Source organism: Limulus polyphemus, unplaced genomic scaffold (assembly GCF_000517525.1).
Source record: "Limulus polyphemus unplaced genomic scaffold, Limulus_polyphemus-2.1.2 Scaffold95, whole genome shotgun sequence".
NCBI classification, from domain to species: domain Eukaryota; kingdom Metazoa; phylum Arthropoda; class Merostomata; order Xiphosura; family Limulidae; genus Limulus; species Limulus polyphemus.
In genome coordinates this window covers 1,023,254-1,047,947 of record NW_013665705.1, presented here as the reverse complement: position 1 = coordinate 1,047,947, position 24,694 = coordinate 1,023,254, and the positions used below count along the sequence as shown (strand labels likewise).

At 34.8% G+C, this 24,694-nt stretch overlaps 1 protein-coding gene across 1 annotated transcript in view; it reads right to left on the bottom strand.

Annotated features, from left to right (window-relative positions):
* Nucleotides 1-70: 70 nt before the first annotated feature.
* Nucleotides 71-24,694, bottom strand: part of LOC106469256 — a 253,790-nt gene continuing 229,166 nt past the window's right edge. The window contains exons 7-17 of the mRNA XM_022398583.1: nucleotides 20,054-20,095; nucleotides 18,926-18,969; nucleotides 14,589-14,705; nucleotides 12,432-13,049; nucleotides 12,116-12,211; nucleotides 10,998-11,099; nucleotides 7,197-7,313; nucleotides 3,433-3,607; nucleotides 2,812-2,927; nucleotides 1,283-1,376; nucleotides 71-117 (exon numbers count right to left, since the gene is read on the bottom strand). Coding sequence (XP_022254291.1) covers nucleotides 71-117; nucleotides 1,283-1,376; nucleotides 2,812-2,927; nucleotides 3,433-3,607; nucleotides 7,197-7,313; nucleotides 10,998-11,099; nucleotides 12,116-12,211; nucleotides 12,432-13,049; nucleotides 14,589-14,705; nucleotides 18,926-18,969; nucleotides 20,054-20,095 — 1,568 coding nt within the window. The remainder of the gene's footprint in view (nucleotides 118-1,282; nucleotides 1,377-2,811; nucleotides 2,928-3,432; nucleotides 3,608-7,196; nucleotides 7,314-10,997; nucleotides 11,100-12,115; nucleotides 12,212-12,431; nucleotides 13,050-14,588; nucleotides 14,706-18,925; nucleotides 18,970-20,053; nucleotides 20,096-24,694) is intronic.

Below are 24,694 nucleotides of genomic sequence, written 5' to 3'. Positions count from 1 at the left end.
CACATTCATCTCTGTTGGTTTTCCACTATCTGAAAATAATAAGACCACATTCATCTCTGTTGGTTTTCCACTATCTGAAAATAATAACCACATACATTTCTGTTGGTTTTCCACTATCTGAAAGTAATAAGACCACATTCATATCTGTTGATTTTCCACTATCTGAAAATAATAAGACCACATTCATCTCTGTTGTTTTCCACTATCTGAAAATAATAAGACCACATTCATCTCTGTTGGTTTTCCACTATCTGAAAATAATAAGACCACATTCATCTCTGTTGTTTTCCACTATCTGAAAATAATAAGACCACATACATCTCTGTTGGTTTTCCACTATCTGAAAATAATAAGACCACATTCATCTCTGTTGATTTTCCACTATCTGAAAATAATAAGACCACATACATCTCTGTTGGTTTTACACTATATGAAAGTGATAAGACCACATTCATCTCTGTTGGTTTTACACTATATGAAAGTGATAAGGAGATAGCGGAAAACAACAGAAATGTATGTGGTTATTATTTTCAGATAGCGGAAAACAACAGAAATGTATGTGGTTATTATTTTCAGATAGTGGAAAACCAACAGAAATGTATGTGGTTATTATTTTCAGATAGTGGAAAACCAACAGAGATGAATGTGGTCTTATCACTTTCATATAGTGTAAAACCAACAGAGATGAATGTGGTGAAAATAATAACCACATTCATCTCTGTTGGTTTTCTACTACCTGAAAGTAATAAGACCATATACGTCTCTGTTGACTTTTCACTATCTGAAAATAAAATGATTTCTAATTCAATTTCACTCAATATTGAAATATCATTATTACTCTGCTTATAGCGTCTTAACTTCTTACAGAAACTGTAAACTTTCAGTCTCCTTGATGTTGATTTAGGCTCAAAACTATTGTCAATAATGTAATTTTGTTACATAACATATAACGTTGCGGTAAATAACAAAACGAGAAACCCTAAAACCCAAGAGGTTTCCAAAGGTCTACCTTTCAGAAGTGCTCAGGTTATCTGTGGGGGTGGGGTGTCTTATTTTGGGATTGATATATTTTTTCATTATATATGATTTCTACGTTAGAATAAAAATATATATATATACATTAAAGAAGATTATGCTTTAATACGTTCTAATATGTGTTGATTATAAAAATACGTTAAGCAGTCTATTAAAAGAACAACAATAGCGTTTAATGTTCGTATACAGTGTTCATTGGCGCAACTAATATTGTCCAACATGTTTAAGTTATTATAATAATACTTACCAAGCAACTGAAGAGGTCCCTCTAGTACAATCTGTCTCTTAGGGCTTACAATTAGCCGTTCACAAGGTTGTTTGGATAGTGGTGCTTTAAGAAACTGAAGAAGAAAACATATTTCTGTTTATTATCTATCTATTTTTGTTTTGCTCTTTATTTTAATCAGTTTGATTTTCCTTTTGTCATAGACATTTCTCAATCTTCGATTCTATTGTTACTTGAAAGCATACTTTAAAATAGAAGCTATGAATATCTGGTTTAGAATAGGCGTCTTTTCTAAATTGCCTTATTTAATTCAAAAATACATTTCTGTTTTTGCCATAGAAAATGAAAGTGCTGTCTATGACCCTAATTCCAACAGTAAACTGTACTGTAATTATGTAAAAATATTTAGATAGTAGGAAACGTATTTCTGATAACAGTTTCAAAGCACATTTGGATAGAAAAGACGTCCAGTACCTATAATGACCCTGCATAATCGTGTTAAATGAAACGTAAATAACTGGCACAGTTAAAATAAACGTTTTGTATTGGAGTAATTCTAGCTCAGATTTAAGGCAACGAAGATACCTGCGCATTTGAGCCAGAATAATATTTATTGTCAATTTTTCGAGCCCCAACAGGCTCCCACAAAAACATTTTTGAGCAAAGTATCAGTAGAATATCACAAGTAGGCCTACAGAGGGAGATAAAGTAGCAGGCTAAAAGTAATCAAGCAATGCTGTCATATAATATTATACTGAAATTAACTGACGGGCACAAGAAATGTGTCTTTTATACGATGATTTTATACACTTTTATCATGTGTACAGACATAAATAGGAGTTCAGAGTTTTTGCTATTTGTATTAAAATATCTAAGACCTGGGCATTTTGTAAGAATTTCAACAACTCATACTGACGCATAAAATACAGAATAGATTTAATATATGTTAAACTTGTTTCAAGAATGTTCCAGTTAAAGTTAATTACACGTATTTATCAGGACTAGAAGAATGCCGTGTGAAAGTAGCATTAAAACCATTTTAAGAAAACGATTTCTAAGTTGCAAACAATTAAAGCTTTACCTTAATATTTTGAACGCCAAGTAAATATTTTTCATGTATTATTTCTTGGTCATTTGTGACGTAAGATAATAGAGCTCTAAGAAACCTTAAATAAGGCTTCAGAAATACTGTTGTTGTGTTAATATTTGTGTTATAAATTTTGGCCCATCCCCTTGTTTCCCTGACTTTTGTATTTCTCTTTAACAATGTTTGGTTTGTTTTTTGAATTTCGCACAAAGCTACAAAGCCGTCTCTAATTTATCAGTGTAAGACTAGAGGGAAGGTAGCTAGTCATCACCACCCACCTCCAACTCTCGGGCTACTCTTTTACCAACGAATAGTGGGATTCACCGTCACATTATAACGCCTCAACGGCTGAAAGGGCGAGCATGTTTGGTAGGACGGGGATTCGAACCCGCGATCTTCAGATTGTGAGTCGAGCGCCCTAACAATGTTTGGTATATCTCAAAGTAAATAAGTATGAAAATACCTCTGGAATGAATGCCTTTGGGTCCAGCTCCGTGATAGAAGGCCAGATAATATTCCGCTGAATTTCTAGAAGCCTCTCGAAGTTTTTTAACCATTTCATTTTATCGTCCAACTCTCCTGTGTAAAATCGGAAATTTTTGGCATTACTTTCGTGATGGAAATGTGTCAACATTTTCAGATTGTTATCACTTCTAACAAAACCAAATCGTGATGATAATGATGTGATATTTATAGCCCATTGTTATTCAAAACCTTCTAGCTTAGAATGGCAATCGATTCTGTGTAAAAATGTGTAGGCCGAAATCTAGCATTGGTTTTGTTCTATGCTATGTATAACCACATTAACTTTGTCGTGTTAAAGAAATAACAGCAACATTAAGCCCAACTGATAAAGATCGGAATTTTTCTATTTATACTTTCAATAACATTTCTCTAATAGTTTGTATCAGAAAAGCAAGAACGATATATTTTATTTTGTTGGACAGTGCAATTTGCATATGCTATCTGAAAGTACGTTATTTTATTTCATTTCTCAAAACATTCAACGCAATAAACTTTTTATTACATGGTTCAATGTAGCCTGTAGTTTTCGTAGTTGCTAAAAAATAAAATATAAACATACTCAATGAATTTTCTTCTGATTCAATAATGTTGGTAATTATTTCTCTTTCTTGGATATCGTCAGTCCGCATCTCTATCTCCTTCAGTAACAAAGGCACTCTCATGATATGCTGAACTGGAGAAACTAAGAGATCGGTGAGCTGAAGCTTCTTACAGCGTGGGTCACGCGAGCACCACTATAAGAATGAAAATAATTAGTGCACCATTACATAAGCAGTAACTATATATATACATACACGCATATTTATGCTGGTAAATATTTGCAATATACACAATATTACCAGTAATATGCTCTTTTCCTTTTCCCTAAAACACGTACACAAACACAGAAAGTAAGTTAGTACACATCTGATCTTCTATTAACACAGAGAAAAACATACTTACTTTATGAATGAAAGGCCTTTTACCTTCTTAGACGGGTAAAAAAAATGATAAAATGCGTGTTTTTGCTTCTCAGAGAAAACTGTAGACCATAATACAGTACTACTAACACCAAGATGGCGATGTCATATAACTGCGTTCGACTTCTTGCTGCTGCCATCTAGTTGTGAAAATGTGCAACTAATTTGCATAAACTGAATTTTTTCAGATTGAAATGCAAAAAAAGTAAAATACATCAAAAATTATTTTTTATATTTTATACTCTCGAAGCCTATAATTTATCTTGCTTTCTTTCTCTTTTCATACACTTATCATGGTACCGAATGTCTTACAACAACTCCTCCCCCAGGTAGTAATGGGCCTAACTCCACTGATTTTGTGGGCTCAGTAGTTAGTGTCCTGGACTGTGGAGTTAAAGTTCCGTAGTCCGTATTATGTTACAGCCAAGGACTCATGGTTCAATATAAGTAAGAATGACGGTCAATTCGGTATAACAAGTGTAGCCCAAAATTTAATGGTAGACAGCGTGGACTAACCATCTTCCCTGTAGCCTATCTCTTCCAATTTAGGGAAAACTTTCGCTGATAGCCCTCGTGTGGCTTTGCGCGAAATTCAACTAACAACAAAATAACATCGTATAGGATGTCTCAAAAGCGATTGCTATTGTAAAATAGAGAAAGTTAACGTCGCTTTTCTTGTTTCTTTGGAGATTATTTAGCCAACCGTATTTATCATTGATAAACGTGAGGAGCTAATCCGGATTGACCGTCTTCAGTACTGTATTGATTCTAAGGACAGAAGTTTAGGGCATATTCTGTAAACGGACGCAGACATACAGCCTAGGACAACCGGTGTTGTGGATACTCTGTAGATACCATGATGCACTGTAAGGTTTGTAAAGGTCAACAGTAGCATCTAGAAACGGTCAAAAAATCTATTTTTTATAGATTTTACCACTGGAAATCAGCCAGTGAAGGTGCGAAACCGGTTTTTTATGTGCAATAAATGTGTTTTATTTGAAAAGACGAATAACTGAAGTTTTGTTGTATATATATATATATATATATCCATTATAATCTTGAAATAGTACAACATCATTTGATGTTATTGAGTTTGCTGAAACCAGCATTAGTATGTGCGTTGAAGTAACACATTTGTTTTTTATTCGAAAAATCGCAGTTTATAGTCTGAAATACTGATGATGAAATATTTCCATTTCTGTCGTTTTTTTGCGTCATTTGATGTTATTGAGTTTGCTGAAACCAGCATTAGTATGTGCGTTGAAGTAACATATTTGTTTTTTATTCGAAAAATCGCAGTTTATAGTCTGAAATACTGATGATGAAATATTTCCATTTCTATCGTTTTTTTGCGTCAATATTTCAAAAATAAAGAAAATTCGTATTTGAAAAAATATGAAACCTCTCTTGAATTTTGTCAATTTGAAGGTTTTTAACTCGTTTTCAAATAGTTGTTGAAGCCGAGTATTCAAACCCAAACTACCAATTGTTTGTTCTCTTCTTACAGTTAAGTGGTATGTAATACATTCATCAGCGTTAGAAATTTAGGCGTTGTGTACTCGTTAGTGTGCCAGGACTGTGAATCTAAAGGGTCCGAGTTCATGTCACGTTGACTCAAAAACGTGCTCCGCGCTTTGAAGATGTAGGTGTGCAAAAGAGTGGTGATCTAATCTCACTATTCAATTAGAGAGGAGTATCCCAAAAGTTGGCGGTGGGTGGTGTTGACTAGCTTACTTCCACCCAACATATCAGTTCAAAATTAGAGATAGCTGTGTAGCTTCACTCGATAATTCTGTATCAGAAATATATCATGGTTTGCCTGCATGTGCTCCCCTTCTATGTTTGATTTTTTAGATACAAAGTTTTACAATGGGCTATCTTTGATCTTTCCACAGCTATGTTTGATTTTTTAGATACAAAGCTTTACAATGGGCTATCTTTGATCTGTCCACAGCTATGTTTGATTTTTTAGATACAAAGCTTTACAATGGGCTACCTCTGATCTTTCCACAGCTATGTTTGATTTTTTAGATACAAAGTTTCACAATGGGCTACCTTTGATCTGTCCACAGAGAGGGACACATTCTGTTCACCGCGACTAATCGAACCCCGGATATTAGGATTGTAAGTCCTGAAACTTACCGCTGACCCACCGGTGGACACACTTATGTACAGAGACGGTAAGAGGAATTATTTATGATATTAAACATGATAATCTTTGCTTAGATAGATGAGAAACAGCGACGTTATAGCAAGACGTAGAGTACTGACGTAGGCTACTGTCCATTACTCATATTTAGATCAACTGTGGCACAGCGGTATGTCTGCGGACTTACAACGCTAGAATCGGGATTCCAATACCCGTGATGGGCAGAACACAGATAGCCCATTGTGTAGCTTTGTGTTTAATTACAAACAAACCTGTCTCTAATCCAAACTCAAATTCTTAGTATTAGATTTGTTCAAACAAAACATGGTGTTCGCTGAAAAAGGAAATAACTAAAAAAGAGACCACGTTATATAATTTTGCTTGTTGCTAGACGAATCTACTCATCAAAAGGAATTTCCCAAACAGATGGGCCCAAAATTGATTTGATGTTCTGTTAACTATTAACTAGATGGCTTTATTAACCTGCGGGTTTGAGGTATGGAACAGTTTATCCAATATTCATTAAAGAATACATGTAAAATATATTTGTGCTATTCAAATATGAATAATGAATTTAGCGTATTTAATTTTGTATCCTTTCGGTTAGTGATTATATAAGAGCATTAGATTTTAATCTTCCTAATTCTATGTGGATATTTAATGAGATACGTTGTTTTCAAAGTGTGTCTAAAGCATTAGAAATATTTTTGCTTCAGCTGGTTGGAGACCTGGACAACCCGTCGACGCTTTCAATATTCTACTTTGAAGCTAATGGTGTTCCATCATAGTAATATTTCTAATTACCCCCTCCCCATTTACTGTCTACAAAAACAATTTGTTTAGGAAATACAAGAAAAAACAACAACATGTTTTTGGGGCGTAAAATTCTTACCACCTGTTATATTCATTAATAGATTAGTATATTTGAACAATTCAATGTCTTTATGATATAAAAGAGGCCTGAAAAAGTCATACTTTTAACACCAGGTAGAGTTATGGTAGAGGATTGAAACAACATGTTTTTTTTTTATTTCGTTAAATATTTATCTATATTATATTTATGGCTTGATGTTAAAATACTAAAAATAAATTTCAAGATCTGGATAACTTTTTTTTAGACTGCAAACTCTTTCTTCTAGTTATTTTGCCAACTTACTACTGCACACTTATCATCTTGTTTTGATACAAAAACAACTTTTAAAACTTCAGGCTTACTTTCTCAAATTCATTGAACTCCACTTGTCTCCTCAATGTTTCCAAGTAATTAAGAGCGTTGATATAGTTGAGGGTGTATCTGTGGTATGCTTGTCTTAGTGCTGCGGCCTTGGAACTCTAAAGAGAATTCAGTAACATAGAATATGGAGGATTAACAAACTTTCTCTTTTTTAACATCTATATATCTTATTATCATAGTTTTAAACCTTTACAAAACTGGTTAGTTTTCTGTTTAATACTTACCTACAATGCACTTTGTAACTGAAGTACATATGGCATAAAATAGGAGAAAACGTTCCAAAATATATATTATATAGAACATGCAATCTTACTGAGATCTGTTTTACAAAAGTTTAATTACTTTTCTAAAAACGATTTGCATATGCCAGTGTATTAGTGTTTTATTTGTTACAGATGTGCAGTCCTTTACGAACCACTAATAACATAAAACATGGATGCCATGTGACATACTGTCACAGTTAATTATCCATTATTATTTAGCGGACTAACTGATTATTTGTTAGTTTATTTTCTTCATTGAACTTCACGTTTATGATTTTGAGGCTTAATATATTTTCTTATTCCCTAATCCCACTGTAACAGGGTAGATTTGCTGAATTCATGGCTCATCTGTTACTTGGAAGAGTAAAGCAATCAAATAAAGTAGACCCCCTGTATCTTTTCTTCAATGAAATCCGCGTTTTGGTGAAAGAAAGGAGATTAAGATACAGTTAATGTATTAGCGTGTCACCGCAGATGCGAGCTGTGGCGCCACGTTTAGAACCAACATATTTGGTTCACGGCGAATTCCCAACGATCCGCCAGTGCAATGTTATCAAGGTAGATTTATAGTTGGAGGAACAAATGTATATGTCAGGGTACTTTCTGAGAAAGGATATTCATATAAAAAGATTTTTAAATGATGTAAAGCTGAAGGATGCAGTATTTAAATACAGAGAGTCTTCGTTACTCTTTATGGAAGCGAACACACTTATATAGCAGGTTTAGAAACTAGGCCTATCTCAGAAGCGTCCTCATCTAAAGTGAAGACTAAAGCCATGAAAGAGAATACTCTGATTCAAAAACAATTGAAACTGGGAAAATCTTATGGTATCGTATAGGAGGTTGTAAACAAGTTTTTGAAGTTGACAACGGCTCGCAAACTTCCAGCCACACTTCCAATATAATGTTTGTTTTTATGAGAAAGATTACCGAAATAACTGGATTCACAGCGATCCCATACTATAATATGCATATCAGTTCCCCTGTTGCAGCTTCAATAGGCTTTCGTGCCTTTGGTCAGCTTAAACGGGGTCTTGGAAATCAATATCCATGTACGGTGGAGGATCTATGGAAAGGTTATCAAGATATGTGATCCAAGATTGATATCGCTGTCTTGTCTTTACAGATACTTCTTACAGAAAATATTTTGATACCAGCTAATAATGCGTAATCATGGTCATCAGACTGGACATGTACATTTGATAATGGAAATAGCTGGAACATTATAATACGTTGTTAATATAGTACAATCTGCAACTTCAGCTACTCGAAAGCATCTAATCATTGTAATAATTTGAAAATATAACTTGTAAGTTGAAGCGCTCAGAGACTAAATAAAATTTTATACAGCACAAAATACGCTAAAACTAGCGCTATCAACGCATTTTTTTGTTTGTTTGTTTGAACAGCTTTAATATTAAAAGCGCCCCGAAAATACATTGACACGAAATATTATTTTTGGACAGGCATTTTTTGTATCATAGCTTTTTTCATCTTACTTCAAAATCGTAACAAAGAAATAAAAGCACGTGAAGGTGTAATTTTTGGGTTACTTTACACCTTATCGTTTCGACCACAATAAAAAAACACACTAACCCAAACTTCTTAAACATAAATATTAATCAAGAAATTTATAGGATATTGAACGTTGATGAACATCTTTGAAACTTGTATAATAAACGAAAGAACAACCGCTAGAATATAATAACCTGAGGTAATTACAACAACACTGAAAACATAACTTAGACTTCAACTTATAAAACTAAATTTTTAGAACAAAATATGTTGTTTTTCCAAAGTGCTATCGAGAGATTAATGCTCAAAAGTAAAAGTTAATTACCAATGTAACAATTTATGGAGAATGCTACTACAGTATTGGCCAAAATGTTTGCATATCTTGTAACAAATAAGATCATTATTATTAAGATGGAATACAAATACACTTAGCGCTGTAAAACTGAGAAGTACATGTTATATTAAACATCTACATGTGAAATTTGTATAATGAGACAGGTTCTATGGACATCATTTAAGAGTTATAAGAACAGAAAACAATTTTATGATACACCTGTAGAAAGATGTGTAATTCAGCATTTCACCTATCACAACAAAACTTTACCAAAACATATATGGTGACAAAATATAACATCAAATTAATATGTATAGCGTCTGTAATTTTATATCAGTTCATATTAAGCACTCAGTACTTGGTTGGTCCTCCTACTGTAATAGCGACGTGGCATGCTGTCGATGAGGTAATTGATATAATCCACGGTGATTTCATCGCAACTTGTCACTAGAAGGCGCTTCAACTCAGCTACAATAGCTGGTTTGGAGTCGTGGTTGACAATTTTCCGGTTCAGTTTCGCCCAACAGTTTTCAGTGGGATTATAATGCGGAGGCTTTGCTGGCTATGACAATCTTGTAATGTCCTTCTGGTCTAGATAATCCTGTATAATATGTACAATGTTAGCAGTAGCATTGCCAAATCTTTCCCAAGTATATGGAGAAATATTGTTTCCATGTGACGCCTGTAGGAGGCGTCGTTGAAGTTTACCTGGAGTATATGAAGAGCAGTTTTCCACCATGATGAATAGCTGTCCAAAGATGTACTGCACCAACTCCTGGGTGTTCCCTGTTGGAAAGACAGCCTTCCCTCATCTGCTCTCTAGGCAAATGACGAACACGAATCCTCTCATCAACCTTAACAAGCCGGAAACAGGACTCAAATGAAAAAATGACATGTTGCCAGTGTCCTAACTCTAACTTGGCATGTTGTCTTGACCAAGTAACACGGTAATGGCGGTGAATTCTGGTTAATGTCGGTTTCAGATAGCCCTTCTTGCAAAATAATCTTCTTTGGCTAGTCTCCTATTCACTGTTATTCTGGATACACTGGAATGAAGGTGTCTTGTCGTAAGTTGTTGCAGGACTTCTTTCGACCCTGACGATCACCTCGGGCAGTAATCGTTCGGCGTCTACCAGTAGACTTTCCTGGAACAACGTTTCCTGTAGTCAGATGGTGTTTCAGGGTTCTAGATACAGTACACTGGGGGTACCCTACTGTTCTGGCAATGTCCGTTTGCTTCATACTATTTCTGGACAGTCGAAAAATTTGATGACCTATAACTTCTGGGACGAGAGAAGGCATGACTCTATACTAAGTACGGAGAAATTGTCTGAACAAAGCGTTGATCTGTTTCGAAAAACATTATACCAAAAGCAGACCCTTTTATATAAAACAAGTGTGTACGTGTGTTCTGACGAACAAATGCTCAAAACAACTTATACAGACCAAAATAACAATTCGTACACGTTTGTCCGAACATACGCTACTTTCTCTGTTACTACTCGGGCATTTACTCAATAACTACTCCATGCATGTAGACAATAACATCACTATAGAACAATATGCAAACATTTCGGCCGAGACTGTATAATGAAAAAACAACAACTAGGATAAGTCATGAATCCACTTGTTTCCTAAAGGATTCAAGGAAACATTAAACATCAGTGTACCTTTTGGAACAACTTCACAAGCACGTCTGTAGTTTCATTTTCCAAGCCCTGCATGTTTTGAAGAATTAAATGAATAAATTCTTTGCAGAAGGCGTAGGTTACCTGAAAATAATATATATAAACTATTTAATATAAGTCATTTGATTCTTACTTTGATACAGATCAATACATAAAATATTTCGAAAAGCTTCGCAACTCTTTTTAATGTTGTTTGCCAATAGTCACTTAATTGTTTTTTTTTAATTAAGCACAAAGCTACAGAATGGGCTATCTGTGCTCTGCCCACCACGTGTATCGAAACCCGGTTTCTAGTGTTGTAAGTCCGCAGACATACCCCTGTGCCACTGGGGGCTAGTCATTTAATAAACGCTTGAAAATAAAAATGTGTCAATTACACAGGCCTGCGATGGTTTTATTGTCTTGATATTTTTACACGTTCTACAGTAATTCCTGTACGCTGAATCCGAACATGGTATCCATTTTTTCTCCATCACGTTCAGATTTTTCACAAAACGTCATAACGCAATATATAAAAGAAAGACCAGAACACGTAGTTTTAAGTGTAAAAAACGTAGATTTCACACACAAAAAAATCAGGAAGATTGAAGATGCATATTTCTTTGACATCAATGTTCTTCCCTTTACTTCAGCTTGTTTGTATTTTTGTTAACAAAAATAATTCTTGTTGAACGCGTAATATAGTTCAATATTACACTATTCTACAATAACAAATTAAATTATTTCATCATTTTAAAGCTTGGCTTATATCTACTTAACACATCTGAGGCTTAACTAATAGTTTATATAAACAGAATTCCAATATTTGGTTAGAAATGGCGAAAATTTGGTTGACTGTTAGGCTTGTATCCATTAAAATATCTAGCCTGACCGTTACATGATTTTTTTTGTTACATTTGGTTCTTGTTTCATTTTCTTTATACTCACGCAAGACGAATAAAAAGTCTTTTGAACTTGCTATTTATTACAACTTCAGTTTATGAATTTCATTTATCGTGACGTATAACTTACAACGTTTTTTCATTTGTTTCTGAACTTGTTATTAAAATTCAGAACTACTTTTTCCAGAACTATTTTTTTTTCAAAGCAAGAATACTCACACAGCATAGCTCGTCTAGATTACCAAACAATACTTCAGGCTGAGCAAACATTGCGAATCCTTCCACTTGTATTTTCTTCAGTGGCTCCATGAAAACCTGCATTAACGTAAATACGTGAACAATAATTTTGCAGAATACAGATAATATCTACTAATATATGTATCACGTGGCCGATCTTCTAAGAATTCAATGTTTGTGTTCAATATCGTTTAGGGTAATACCGACCTAACCTTCCAAAAAATTTTTTAATGAAAAAAAAAACACACTTCACATTGCTCATCTTGAAACTATTCCAGAAAAACATCTTTAAACTTACATTTTTGAGCACCATCAGATGGGCGTACAGGAACATAGTTTCACTCTGAAACAGGTCCCATAATGCCTCGCGCCTTCTCATTTCTCCCTTAGTGCGAATTTGCATTTCCCGGAGTTCTTCGTTACTAAGCGACGGATAGGTGTCGTTACTCGATGCTTCATCGAACGACAGATTTTGGGATGGTTGACTTCCATCATTACTGAGTGTTACATCATAGCTAAGGGTGTGTTTCGCGAGACTACTGTTTGTGGCGTCACCAGACTGTTGGTGTTCCGGGAATGATCTATAAGGACTCGTTTCCGGACTAGTTTTCATCAGCTGGTGTTCTGAAATACTGTTTCCGACGCCCAGTCGGAATTGATTTGACTGGTTAGTGCTCAGAGGGTACTTATGGTGGTGTGTGGAACCAGAACGACTTCGCAGTGAATTTGCCCTCAGAAGCTGCTCTGGTTCCCCAAAACTGGGGCGTAAATCGGATTGCGAAGGTGGCGGCGTTCCGACTGATGATACGGATGACCACGTAGTGGAAGCGGAAGGAACCGATCTAGCTCGTTGTTCTTGGCGCTGCTGTGCTTGTTTATCTTCAAATTGGCAAACAAAGTCTGACCACTGCATGCCCTGTGAAACAGGATGTACTCATTAATAATAATATATAATGATCGGTGTTTATTTCTCATAACACACTATTTCACTCTGGTTTTACAAATTGAAGTACTGACAACTTCGTCCAGTGGAATAAGTGCGAGTAACGTTATTACACACATTGCTATTCCTCCCCGTTGGCTATTACCTTACAATTTAAAGCAAATTACGTTAGTTTGTTTTGAATTTCGAGCAAAGCTATACGAAAGCTAATTTAGCAGTGTAAGACTAGAGGGAGGGCAGCTAATCATCACTACCCACCGCCAACTCTTGGACTACTCTTTTACCAACGAATAGTGATATTGATCGTCACTTTATAACCTCCCCATGGCTGAAAGGGCGAGCATGTTTGGTTTGACGGGGATTCGAACCCGTGACCCACAGATTGCGCCTCGAGCGCCCTAACCACCTGGCCAGCAAATTATGTTAGAGGGAATATTACTCCAAACACTGCTAGAGGGATTTATACCTTGACTTACTTCAGTATTACAACTGGATTTTCATTTTAAATAGTTAAGAGTTAAAATGACATTGCTATAAATACCAATAGATACCTATTGGAACAATTTTTCTAATACAATGTTATGAATTTGTGCTTATCAATTCATTCCTAATCAACCTCAGGACTGCCGCACCAGTGGCTAAGCGGAAAGTGTGCAGGCTTACGACGCTAAACATCTGATTTTGATACCCGTGGTGAGCAAAAACAACAGCCCTATTATACGGTGAAAACCCACATACAATCACCACAGTCGCTCTTATTATAACAACAGCCTCATTATACGGTGAAAACCCACATAGAACAACCACAGTCGCTCTTATCATAACAACAACCCTATTATACGGTGAAAAACCACACAGAACTACCACAGTCGTTCTTATAATGTCACATAGCGTTCAGAAAACAGAATTACATTAGTGAAATAAAGTTATCTGGGGATCCAACGTCAAATACGTTTCAGGCCTATGAGTTAATAAAGCAGATTGATTACAGGTTAAGTACAATTTATTCTCTCAGCCTTTCTTAACTTAACTCCGATCTGACTTAAATAATCATGGTGTTTCCATGATTTGTATAACTTGCTCTGATTCTTATTTTATTCCGAACTGATTTAACTAATCAGAGTGTTTCGAGTGGCACAATTTCCAGAGTACAATAGAAACTTGCTACTTCTGCAGCAACATCTTCTTCTGGGAAGCAACTCTTCTGTTTTACCAGTTTTAACAATGCCAACTTTGTAATATCAAACGTTGAAAAATGTAGATATCCGGGGAATACTCATGAAGGTAGATGGACAGTTCTACTGTCAACTTAACCTGCCAAGTCTGTATTTTATACAATAAATACATATCTACGTTCATAATAAAACTTTAATAGAATAACGGTATTTTGTTGTTTTTTTAAATTATTTGAGCTTTGTAAACGATTTTATGAATAACACCTTTGATGTATATATTTGAAAAAAAAAAGTCAAAGGTAGCTGGAATGATTATTCTTTCTGAAAATAAACTCACCTTATATTTCGCTAACTGCTCGTCCACGAATTCACAGGGAGGGAGCGTGCTCAGTACTTCTTCCAGGCCACAAAGAGATTCTGATTTTCCTCGGCTTGACCTATCAAACTGGACACACATATGGACGGACAGAAGGCAGTCTTTGAGATAATACGTGCACATGCTTCATGCACAACAATAACAACACATTATCGATGTCATGTACTCTATAACCCTTCGACCAGCCCAAAGAGTGAGTAAAATTCCAATAGGTGAACGTAGTTACATTGTTTTAATAGAAAATGTTAGGGCGATCCATTACTAACTTAGTCGACTCGACCTTATTCGCTCGTACTTTTAAGAATCGTTTACTAGATAAACTTTCTATTATCTCAGTGTTTTGTAATTTTACTTTTCTGATTTAACTGTTAAAAACTTTTCAGTTATATCAACTAAAGAGGATACCAGTAATAACAGACGTTTCATAAAAGCACAGATTCCATCAATGATAACCTAGAAAATAACTGTAATAAGTGTTTGAAAGACGTTTCGGAGTAGAATAGACTCTATCAACAGGAAACTCGAGAAAACTGTAAGAAGTGTTTGAGAGACGTTTCGAAATAGCATAGACTCCATAATAGTAGTAATCTAGAGAAAATTCTTAGAAGTGTTTAACAGACGTTTCGGAATAATACAGATTCTACCAACCTAGAGAAAACTGTAAGAAGTGTTTGTAAGACGTTTCGGAATAGCATAGCATAGACTACATCAATAGTAACCAAGAAAAACTGTAAAAAATGTTTAATAGACGTTTCGGGATAGATCAGATTCCATCAGGAGTAGCCTATAAAAAACTGTAAAAAGTGCATACAAAACCTTCCGTTTATTCAAAACCAAAAGTAGAAGAAGACGAGCACACAAATTACAAACAAGTTAAAGCAGAATTAATTGAAAAGAAGGCTAGTAATTGTCAAAGTTACTTTTATTAAAAGTTTAGTGTGATATTTAGCAGTAGTTAAAATGGTGAAGTTATGTAGTTGGCTCTTGTGCTCTGTCTTTCGTTACGTTGGCGTACTAAGAAGGGATAGATATTGCCGTGTTTGTTATCTGTTCCAACTATATAATTTGTTATTGTTGTATTTATAGTTATGTAAATATTTCCTGTTTCTCGGTTTGGTTTTTGAATTTCGCGCAAAGCTACACGAAGACTATCTTCGCTAGCCGTCCCTAAGTTAGCAGTGTAAGACAAGGTGGAAGGCAGCTAGTCATCACCACCAACCGCCAACTCTTGGGCTACTTTTTTACCAACGAATAGTGGGGTTGACCGTCACATTATAACGCGCCCACGTCTCAAAGGGCGAGCATGTTTGGTGTGACGGGGATTCGAACCAGTGACCTGCAGATTGCGAGTCGAGCGCCCTAACCACCTGGCCATTCCTGTTTCTAATATATCACTGACGAAAAAAATCTCTGATACTATGACACGTTTATTAAGCGTGTCTTTTTTTCATTATCGTTTTCTTGTTTTGCATAGTTCAGCTCATTAATTAATTGCTGTATCGAATAGCTTATTTTCGCTGCTTGCAGAATAACATATCCCTCGTAAAAAAAATAATTACCAAATTCAACGAGATGAATTTGACGAAAGAATCAAACTTAGGCTTCACACAACTTAGGCTTCAATGTAGAGCGATAGAGAGAAAACAAACATGGTACACCATACAATTATCATCATTTAATGTGTTTTTAAAGTTTCCAAAATAAATCCATTTGTATTTGTATAAAATATCAATGCGACTAAAACGATAGTCAAAGGGTTATATCGTACATGCAATTAAAACATAGATTTATTAATCGGGAACAAAATATCGTTAAAACAAAATCACATAAGATGCAAAATAGCAGGAAATCACGTAGAAATAGATCTATGTTTGCACATGACGCATACATATAATACGTATATATGCACAATACAATGCCTTGCAAAAGTATTCACCCTCCTGCCAATAATGTCACATTTTCATGAAATACAAATAATGTAAAATTTTTTTATGAACTTGTTTTTATTCAAAATTCTAATGATCAAACTTAACGCTGTTATGTGTGAAGGAGGTTGAGTGTCAGCAAAACTTGCAAAGAAAATATATAAATTGAAATTTGCTGATTGCATAAGTATTCAGCCCCTAAGTCAGTTCTTGGTAGAAGCACCTTTGGCAGCAATTACCGCTGTGTGTCTTTTAGATAGGTCTCTACCAGCTTTGTACAATGGGATGGTATAATTTTTTTCTCATTCTTTCTGACAAAATTGCTCCAATTTTGACAAGTTCGTTAATGGACTACAACCTTCAAATCTCTCTATAAATTTTCTATTGGATTCAAGTCAGGACTTTTACTGTGTCACTCCAGGACATTCACTTTCTTATTTTGAAACCACTCCAGGCCAGCTTTGTGTAGGGACCCGGATATTGTTGATGTATGAACACTGACTTCCATCTCAGTCACTTCTGGCTTCACAGTGGCATCCCTAACCAGTTTCCTGCTTGCTCGGCTGCTTAGTTTGGAAAGGCGGCCTGATCTGGATAGTGACTGGGTGGTATGAAGCACATCCCACTTCTTAACGATGGACTTCACCATACTCAAAGGGATAATCAGTGACTTTGAAATTTTCTTGTAACCTTCTCCTGATCTTTGCTTCTCTACCACTTTATCCCTGACTTGTTTGGAAAGGCGGCCTGATCTGGATAGTGACTGGGTGGTATGAAGCACATCCCACTTCTTAACGATGGACTTCACCATACTCAAAGCGACTTTGAAATTTTCTTGTAACCTTCTCCTGATCTTTGCTTCTCTACCACTTTATCCCTGACTTGTTTGGAAAGCTTCTTGATCTTCATGATTGGTTTGTCGTATCACTATGCGAGTTGTGGCTTGAACAGATGCATTTACTCTGAAGTCAAATTAAACCACTTTGATTACACATAGACAGAGACCATTACACTAATTTGGTGACCTTTCAAACTAATCTTTTGCACTTTAACTGATTTATGGTTGCAGTAGCAAAGGGTTTGAATAGTTATGCAATTGAGAATATTCTAATTTTCTTGGAAAATCTAACTTACTTACGTAATATCAGCGTTTTTTTTTTCAACTTTCTCAGTTTGCAATCGATTGTGTAGATTCGAAATATGATGTCCCATTTGAAAGTTTCATGATTGCAAGCTCAGACAGCAACAAAATGTAGAAAGTTTGCAGGGGGTGAATACTTTTGCAAGGCACTGTATATTCATCCTACTAACAGCAAGTTCATGCTCTAACTGAGTGACATTATAAGCATTATAAGTTGACTATTTTAAGTTCTAAATATAACAAAGTTAAGAACGAAACTTCGAGAATTATAGCAACTACAACTCACCGAATCATGAATTAATCTAACCATCAATCATTGAACTGGCATTTGTTTAATGTATAATGTAGTTTTAAAATTAACGCCGTATTATAATGTCGATAAAATATTTAACTTATAACGGTAGTTTGGTAATAGCTTGGTTAATTAGATTGAAAACTTAATATAATTTTCTTGAAAAAAGAACCTCTGGTACCTGGTGCTTGCTTTGTTAAGCTAATAATTATGGGCGTCACGTATATAAGAAATATTTTCTCATTGTATCTTATATTTTTATAGAAGAATATCCAAAAGCAAATCTTCTGAGTAGAGCATAATTTTTTGAAACTTAAACTTACACATATTTTCTAGATTTGACTACATTGGAAAATACAGCATGCACCCAGTTTTCTGAAAACACGCCGTCCTTAATAGAAAGTACGTAGATGGAAGTAATGGTTTTGAAATATCTTAATAAACTGTGTATAGCAATTACGTCATATGATGAACACTGCAAATAATAAGACTTAGAAAAAAACTAGACAGAAAACGGACAAATAGGCACACAGTAACTGCTCGACGAAGAATACGTCACATCTAAAAATAGATTCAACTAAAATAGTAGAGAGAGACATTTGTATAACAAACATTTAGAGCTGTAGCATCAAGTGTTTAACAGGTTCGAAAAAAAAACAAAAGTGAAGCGTAAAAAGAGGTTACGTCATTCTTAAAACAAAAAACAAAAATGTTCATTATTTATTCATTACTGCATTAATTTTTCAACAGTTAGAAGAATGATAAGCGTTGACAATTTGATCAGTTGCGATATCTAAATTTAGTTAACATTAGATTCGAAAGACAGTTGTTAGAGGTAAACGATGTTTCTTTGAAAATATATTTTCTCTAGGTAGCGTTTTAAATATATCTACTTTAGTTTGCTGGAATCAGATTAAAAATAATCAGTTTAGATACTTACCAACCGTAATAGTGACCACGTGTTCTTTCCCTTTCTGGATGAATCTACGCAAAAATAACAGAAATGAGCAAATAGTTTATACATGGAATCTTATGCAGCTTCCATGTGTGTTTTGTACAACTATTTGGAATCTTATGCAGCTTCCATTTGTGTCTTGTACAACTATTTGGAATCTTATGTAGCTTCCATATAGTTGTACAAAACACACATGGAAGCTGCATAAGATTCCATATAGTTGTACAAAACACACATGGAAGCTGCATAAGATTCCAAATAGTTGTACAAGACACACATGGAAGCTGCATAAGATTCCAAATAGTTGTACAAGACACACATGGAAGCTGCATAAGTTCCAAATGGTTGTACAAAACACACATAGAAGCTGCATAAGATTCCAAATAGTTGTACAAGACACACATGGAAGCTGCATAGGTTCCAAATGGTTGTACAAGACACACATAGAAGCTGCATAAGATTCCATATAGTTGTACAAGACGCACATGGAAGCTGCATAAGTTCCAAATGGTTGTACAAAACACACATAGAAGCTGCATAAGATTCCATATAGTTGTACAAGACGCACATGGAAGCTGCATAAGTTCCAAATGGTTGTACAAAACACACATAGAAGCTGCATAAGATTCCATATAGTTGTACAAGACGCACATGGAAGCGCATAAGATTCCAATAACTTTCAAGTAAATTGAGACATCTGATAAAAGTAATTTCAACTTAGATATTTAATATTTTGTTTTTAAAGAGATTCTTGCATTTGCAATATATCCTGTGTCTGCTTTACTATACTCATGTTAAACGATTTAACTGACAAATTTAAACTTTCTTGGTTTAGGTTTAAAATGAAAAACTATTTTGTCTTCTTGAGAATACAAGCTATCGTTTACTGAAAATGGATTTACCGAGTGCTTGTCTACAAACAGTGACGTATAAATAGATACAAGCTACCGTTTAGCGAAATTCAAGTATACTTTCTACAGACAGTGACGTGTGGATACAAGTTACCTTACGTTTTGACAAATAATTGTTGAACCACATTTCGTACAACTCTTTCAGATATTATAACAATAACCTATGAATTATATCATAAAATGTTACAAAACCAATACGTACCTTCAGTCCCAGCCAAGCACTGTGTAGAGCCATCGAGATCCACTTGAAAGAAAAAAAACAAACAACAACGATAATTTACTTTGGTGTTTTGTAAGAACACTATGATTTATCCTTGTGTTTGTTCCTTAGAAACTGATGATGGTTTTAGATGATATAACATCCCTAGAATTAGTTCGTTGAAACTTGTTGTACTTTATAGAAGACAAAGAGAAATGTTTTTGTTATAAAAAGGTATGTGATTATCTTATATCGCATTTTCTTGAGTCTCAGTAGAGGAACTGCTGTTTAAGTTTGTTTATTTTTTTGTTTCCTGAATTTTGTGCAAAGCTACACGAGGGCTAACTGCGCCAGCTGTTCTTAATTTGTACTAGAAGGAAGGCAGCTAGTCATCAGTGTTACTCTCAAACATAAATATTTATAATAAAAAAAATTATTTATATTGTTGCGGTTTTTCTAAAAACACATCCTAATACTCAAGTTTGGGGAAAACTTGTATATTTTGTTTCTTATGTTGAAATGAACTTGATTTCTTAAATATCAGTCGAGGCTGAGCATGGCACTCGAATCGCAATCTATGGGTCGCAGGTTCGAATCCCTTCACCGAACAGATGTGGAGGGCGATATAATGTGAAGGTCAATCCCACTTTTCGCTGCTAAAGAGTAGCCCAGGAGTTGGAAGTGGGTGGGACTAATCATTCATGTTCTGATCAATAAGATCTATTTATTCTCTTATGCAATACAAAAAAATCGCTCCATGTGTTGTTCAATAAGATCTATTTATTCTCTTATGCAATACAAAAAATCGTTCCATGTGTTGTTCAATGAGACTTATTTATTCTCTGCCCTATGTAACATGATCAATTCATCCCACGTTCTGCTCAATGAAGCCTATTTATTTCCTTCCTTGTGCAATACAAAAAAATCGTTCCATGTGTTGTTCAATAAGACTTGTTTATCCTTTCCCTTATGCAATATGACCAATTCATGCCATTTTCTGTTCAATAAGATTTATTTATTCTCTGCCTTAGGCAGTATGACCAATTCATTCCATGTTCTGTTGTCTGTCTTGTGCAACATAAAAAAAATGACATACATTTGTCAGGATTTGCACTTGTTTACCCAGCAACACAGCCACAATTCCAAGCTGTTGTTACCAAAAACCGAAGCAGGTTCAGTGAGGTTTTCGTACTACTGCCTTGATGTCCTAAAATGTTTGTGATTTTAAGGTTAACTTCCTTTCTCATTTAGAAACTTATCACCAAGCCTTTATGACGTGTCTTTTGTACATAGGGAAAGGTAAAAGAATTAGTTGAATAATTACGTCCCAGCAGCCTCGTTTCGTTTAGAGATATCTTGGCCAAGTTGTATATCAGTGTAGCTTTCACGAGTTATCAAGACCGTCGTAAAGAGAGTTGCTGAAAGTTGACCGAAAGTTAGCAAATAAAATGGAAGAGGACGCGTGGAAAAGTTTTTCCTAACACAAAAGTTTAATGTCCCTCGGTGAGACTGTAGGAATTTTACGGACTTACAACGCTAAAATCCTGGGTTTGATTCCCCGTAGATAGCCCAGTGAGGCTTTTCTCTAAAGCAAACAAAAGTATAAAAACTAATGTTTAATAATATTAAAATCAGATAGAGTGTGTGCATCTTTTTATTGTGGCTATCGTATGCTGTTTTTTTTTTTTTGTTTTTGAAAGATCTAACATGTATTGCATAAGAGAATAAATAGGTATCATTGAACAGAACATGAATGAAGTACTCATATTGCATAAGACAGAGAATAAATATGTCCTTCTGAACAAAATATGAATGAATTAGTCCTATTTCTTAAGGCAGAGGATACATAAGTCTTATTGAACATAACATGGAATAGGTTTATCGTATTTCATAAGGCAGATGATAAGCTTATTATTAATATTAACTTCCGAACTACTTAAATAGAGCGAAACTGTATATTTTCTGGTAATAAATATAGCTAATTACACATAGTTTTCCTACGTTCTTACTTATAAACATTAGGATACCTTGTTTCATCAGATGGGTGCCTTCGCTGTTAATGATATTTTTGGACGACTATATTGAATAGAATATGTAATGGACTCGTAATAATCCATGAGACGTAGGGTGAGCCGGTTATACCTAAAATACATACAGGTAACAATGCAGAATTGTAGCATGAACTGGTCATACTGCACGAGCGGTAGGGTGAATTGTCCGTATTGTAAAATTGAACCAGATGTAACAATAAATGATTATGTTGCACAGGGCATTGCAAGAAGTGGAGAAATGGACAGAATGTGTAATAAAGTGGCCATATTTTATAGGTTATTGCGCTAGTCATAGGGTGATATGTGAATAGTGTTTGTTGTGTAATAAAGTGGCCATATTTTATAGGTTATTGCGCTAGTCATAGGGTGAGATGTAGATAGTGTTTAATGTGTAATAAAGTGGCCATAATTTATAGGTTATTGCGCTAGTCATAGGGTGATATGTGAATAGTGTTTAATGTGTAATAAAGTGGCCATATTTTATAGGTTATTGCGCTAGTCATAGGGTGAGATGTAGATAGTGTTTAATGTGTAATAAAGTGGCCATATTTTATAGGTTACTGCGCTAGTCATAGGGTGATATGTGAATAGTGTTTAATGTGTAATAAAGTGGCCATATTCTATAGGTTATTGCGCTAGTCATAGGGTGAGATGTAAATAGTGTTTAATGTGTAATAAAGTGGCCATATTTTATAGGTTCTTGCGCTAGTCATAAAGTGAGATGTGAATAGTGTTTGTTGTGTAATAAAGTGGCCATATTTTATAGGTTATTGCGCTAGTCATAGGGTGATATGTGAATAGTGTGTGAATGTATATTTGATAACTGTACTCGTGAGAAATATCCAAAGTTGAACACTAAGGTGCCGTATTTATCTAATAACTGTACTCGTTGAAAATATCCAAAGTTGAACACTAAGGTGTCGTATTTATCTAATAACTGTACTCGTTGGAAATATCCAAAGTTGAACATTAAGGTGTCGTATTTATCTAATAACTGTACTCGTGAGAAATGTCCAAAGTTGAAAACTAAGGTGTCGTATTTATCTATTAACTGTACTCGTGAGAAATGTCCAAAGTTGAACACTAAGGTGTCGTATTTATCTAATAATATTTATCTCGTGGGAAATATCCAATGTTGAAAACTAAGGTGTCGTATTTATCTAATAACTGTACTTGTGAGAAATGTCTAAAGTTGAACACTTAGGTGTCGTATTTCTCTCCCAATTTTTCCTTAAAATGAAGATCATATTTTCTGTGAAATGATTCGTGACAATCATGATGTTGCATTCAGAACATCTTATATTCATGTATACATATGTATCTACCATTTGAGTTTTTAATGCGATTTGTTCGTGAAAGTCCTTCAATTCGATCTAGGTACAAGAAGACTACATTATGTACATTAGTTCATCCAAAACTTATTAATAACAGTCTTTGCTTCCATTTAGTATAAATTCATTTTTAATTAGTAATCGTTTTTGCTACGAATTCAAATATCGAATGAAGCGTCTCATGCAATATTTGCACCATAATCTCGTCACACAAAGAAGCAGTTTCAGCAGTTCAACATCTACAAGACGAAATGAACAGATGAAAAGAAATCGTCAGAAGAAGATAAATAAAGCAAACCATGGAAATTTACAGAAAACGATCGATGAAAAAATTATGTTCAGAAAGATATTAGGGAAAAACATCCATTGTTGTAAGAGAATAAGAAGAAAAATAGCAAAGTAATTAACTGAAATGTTAAAAGATTAGACAACCAGTGCTCAGGTTTTAAGTTTAGATTCAGATTACGAATCTGATTTAGATATACTTTTCAAAACAATTTATTTAATAGTTTAGTTTAGTTCATAGGCGAGCCGGTGGCTCATCAGTAAGTGTGAGGACTTATAACGCTAAAAAGTAGGTTTCGATACCTGCGGTGGGTGGACAAAGCACAGATAGCCTATTGTTTTGTTCTTAATAACAAACATACAAACAATATCACTCCACAGGCAATATAACGAAGATGAACAATTTGGTGAAACCAAAATATGTTTAAATTAATAACGCTAACAAAACTATAAGATTGGCATTGTGTATTTGTAGCTTTTTAGGCCTAATTATCATTATAATATAATAAAACGATAGAATGACAAAGTTAAATAATTGAATGTTCACAATAAATACTACATTTCCACATTTTAATGAAGAAAATTCTACATTTCGAAAACGCTCGGGAATTTTCGTATTAGATTTGATTGGTTTTACTATTGTTTCATTCGTCCTGAGGGTTTTCTTACCATCATGAAGAAACAGTGCAAGTAGTTTTAAAGTGTATTACTATCAGTGATGAAAAACACAGAAAATATTTGTAAAAGCAGGTAGAAGAAATAGAGGTGGTTAAGTTTTAAATTTATTCCTTAGAAAATTAAAGCAGTCGAACCAGAAGGTGCAGTTTGCGGGTCGCGGGTTCGAATCCCCGTAACACCAAACATGCTTGCCCTTTCAACCGTGGGGGCGTTATAATGTGACGGTCAATCCCACTATTCGTTGGTAAAAGAGTAGCCCAAGAGTTGGCGGTTGGTGGTGATAGCTAGCTGCCTTCCAT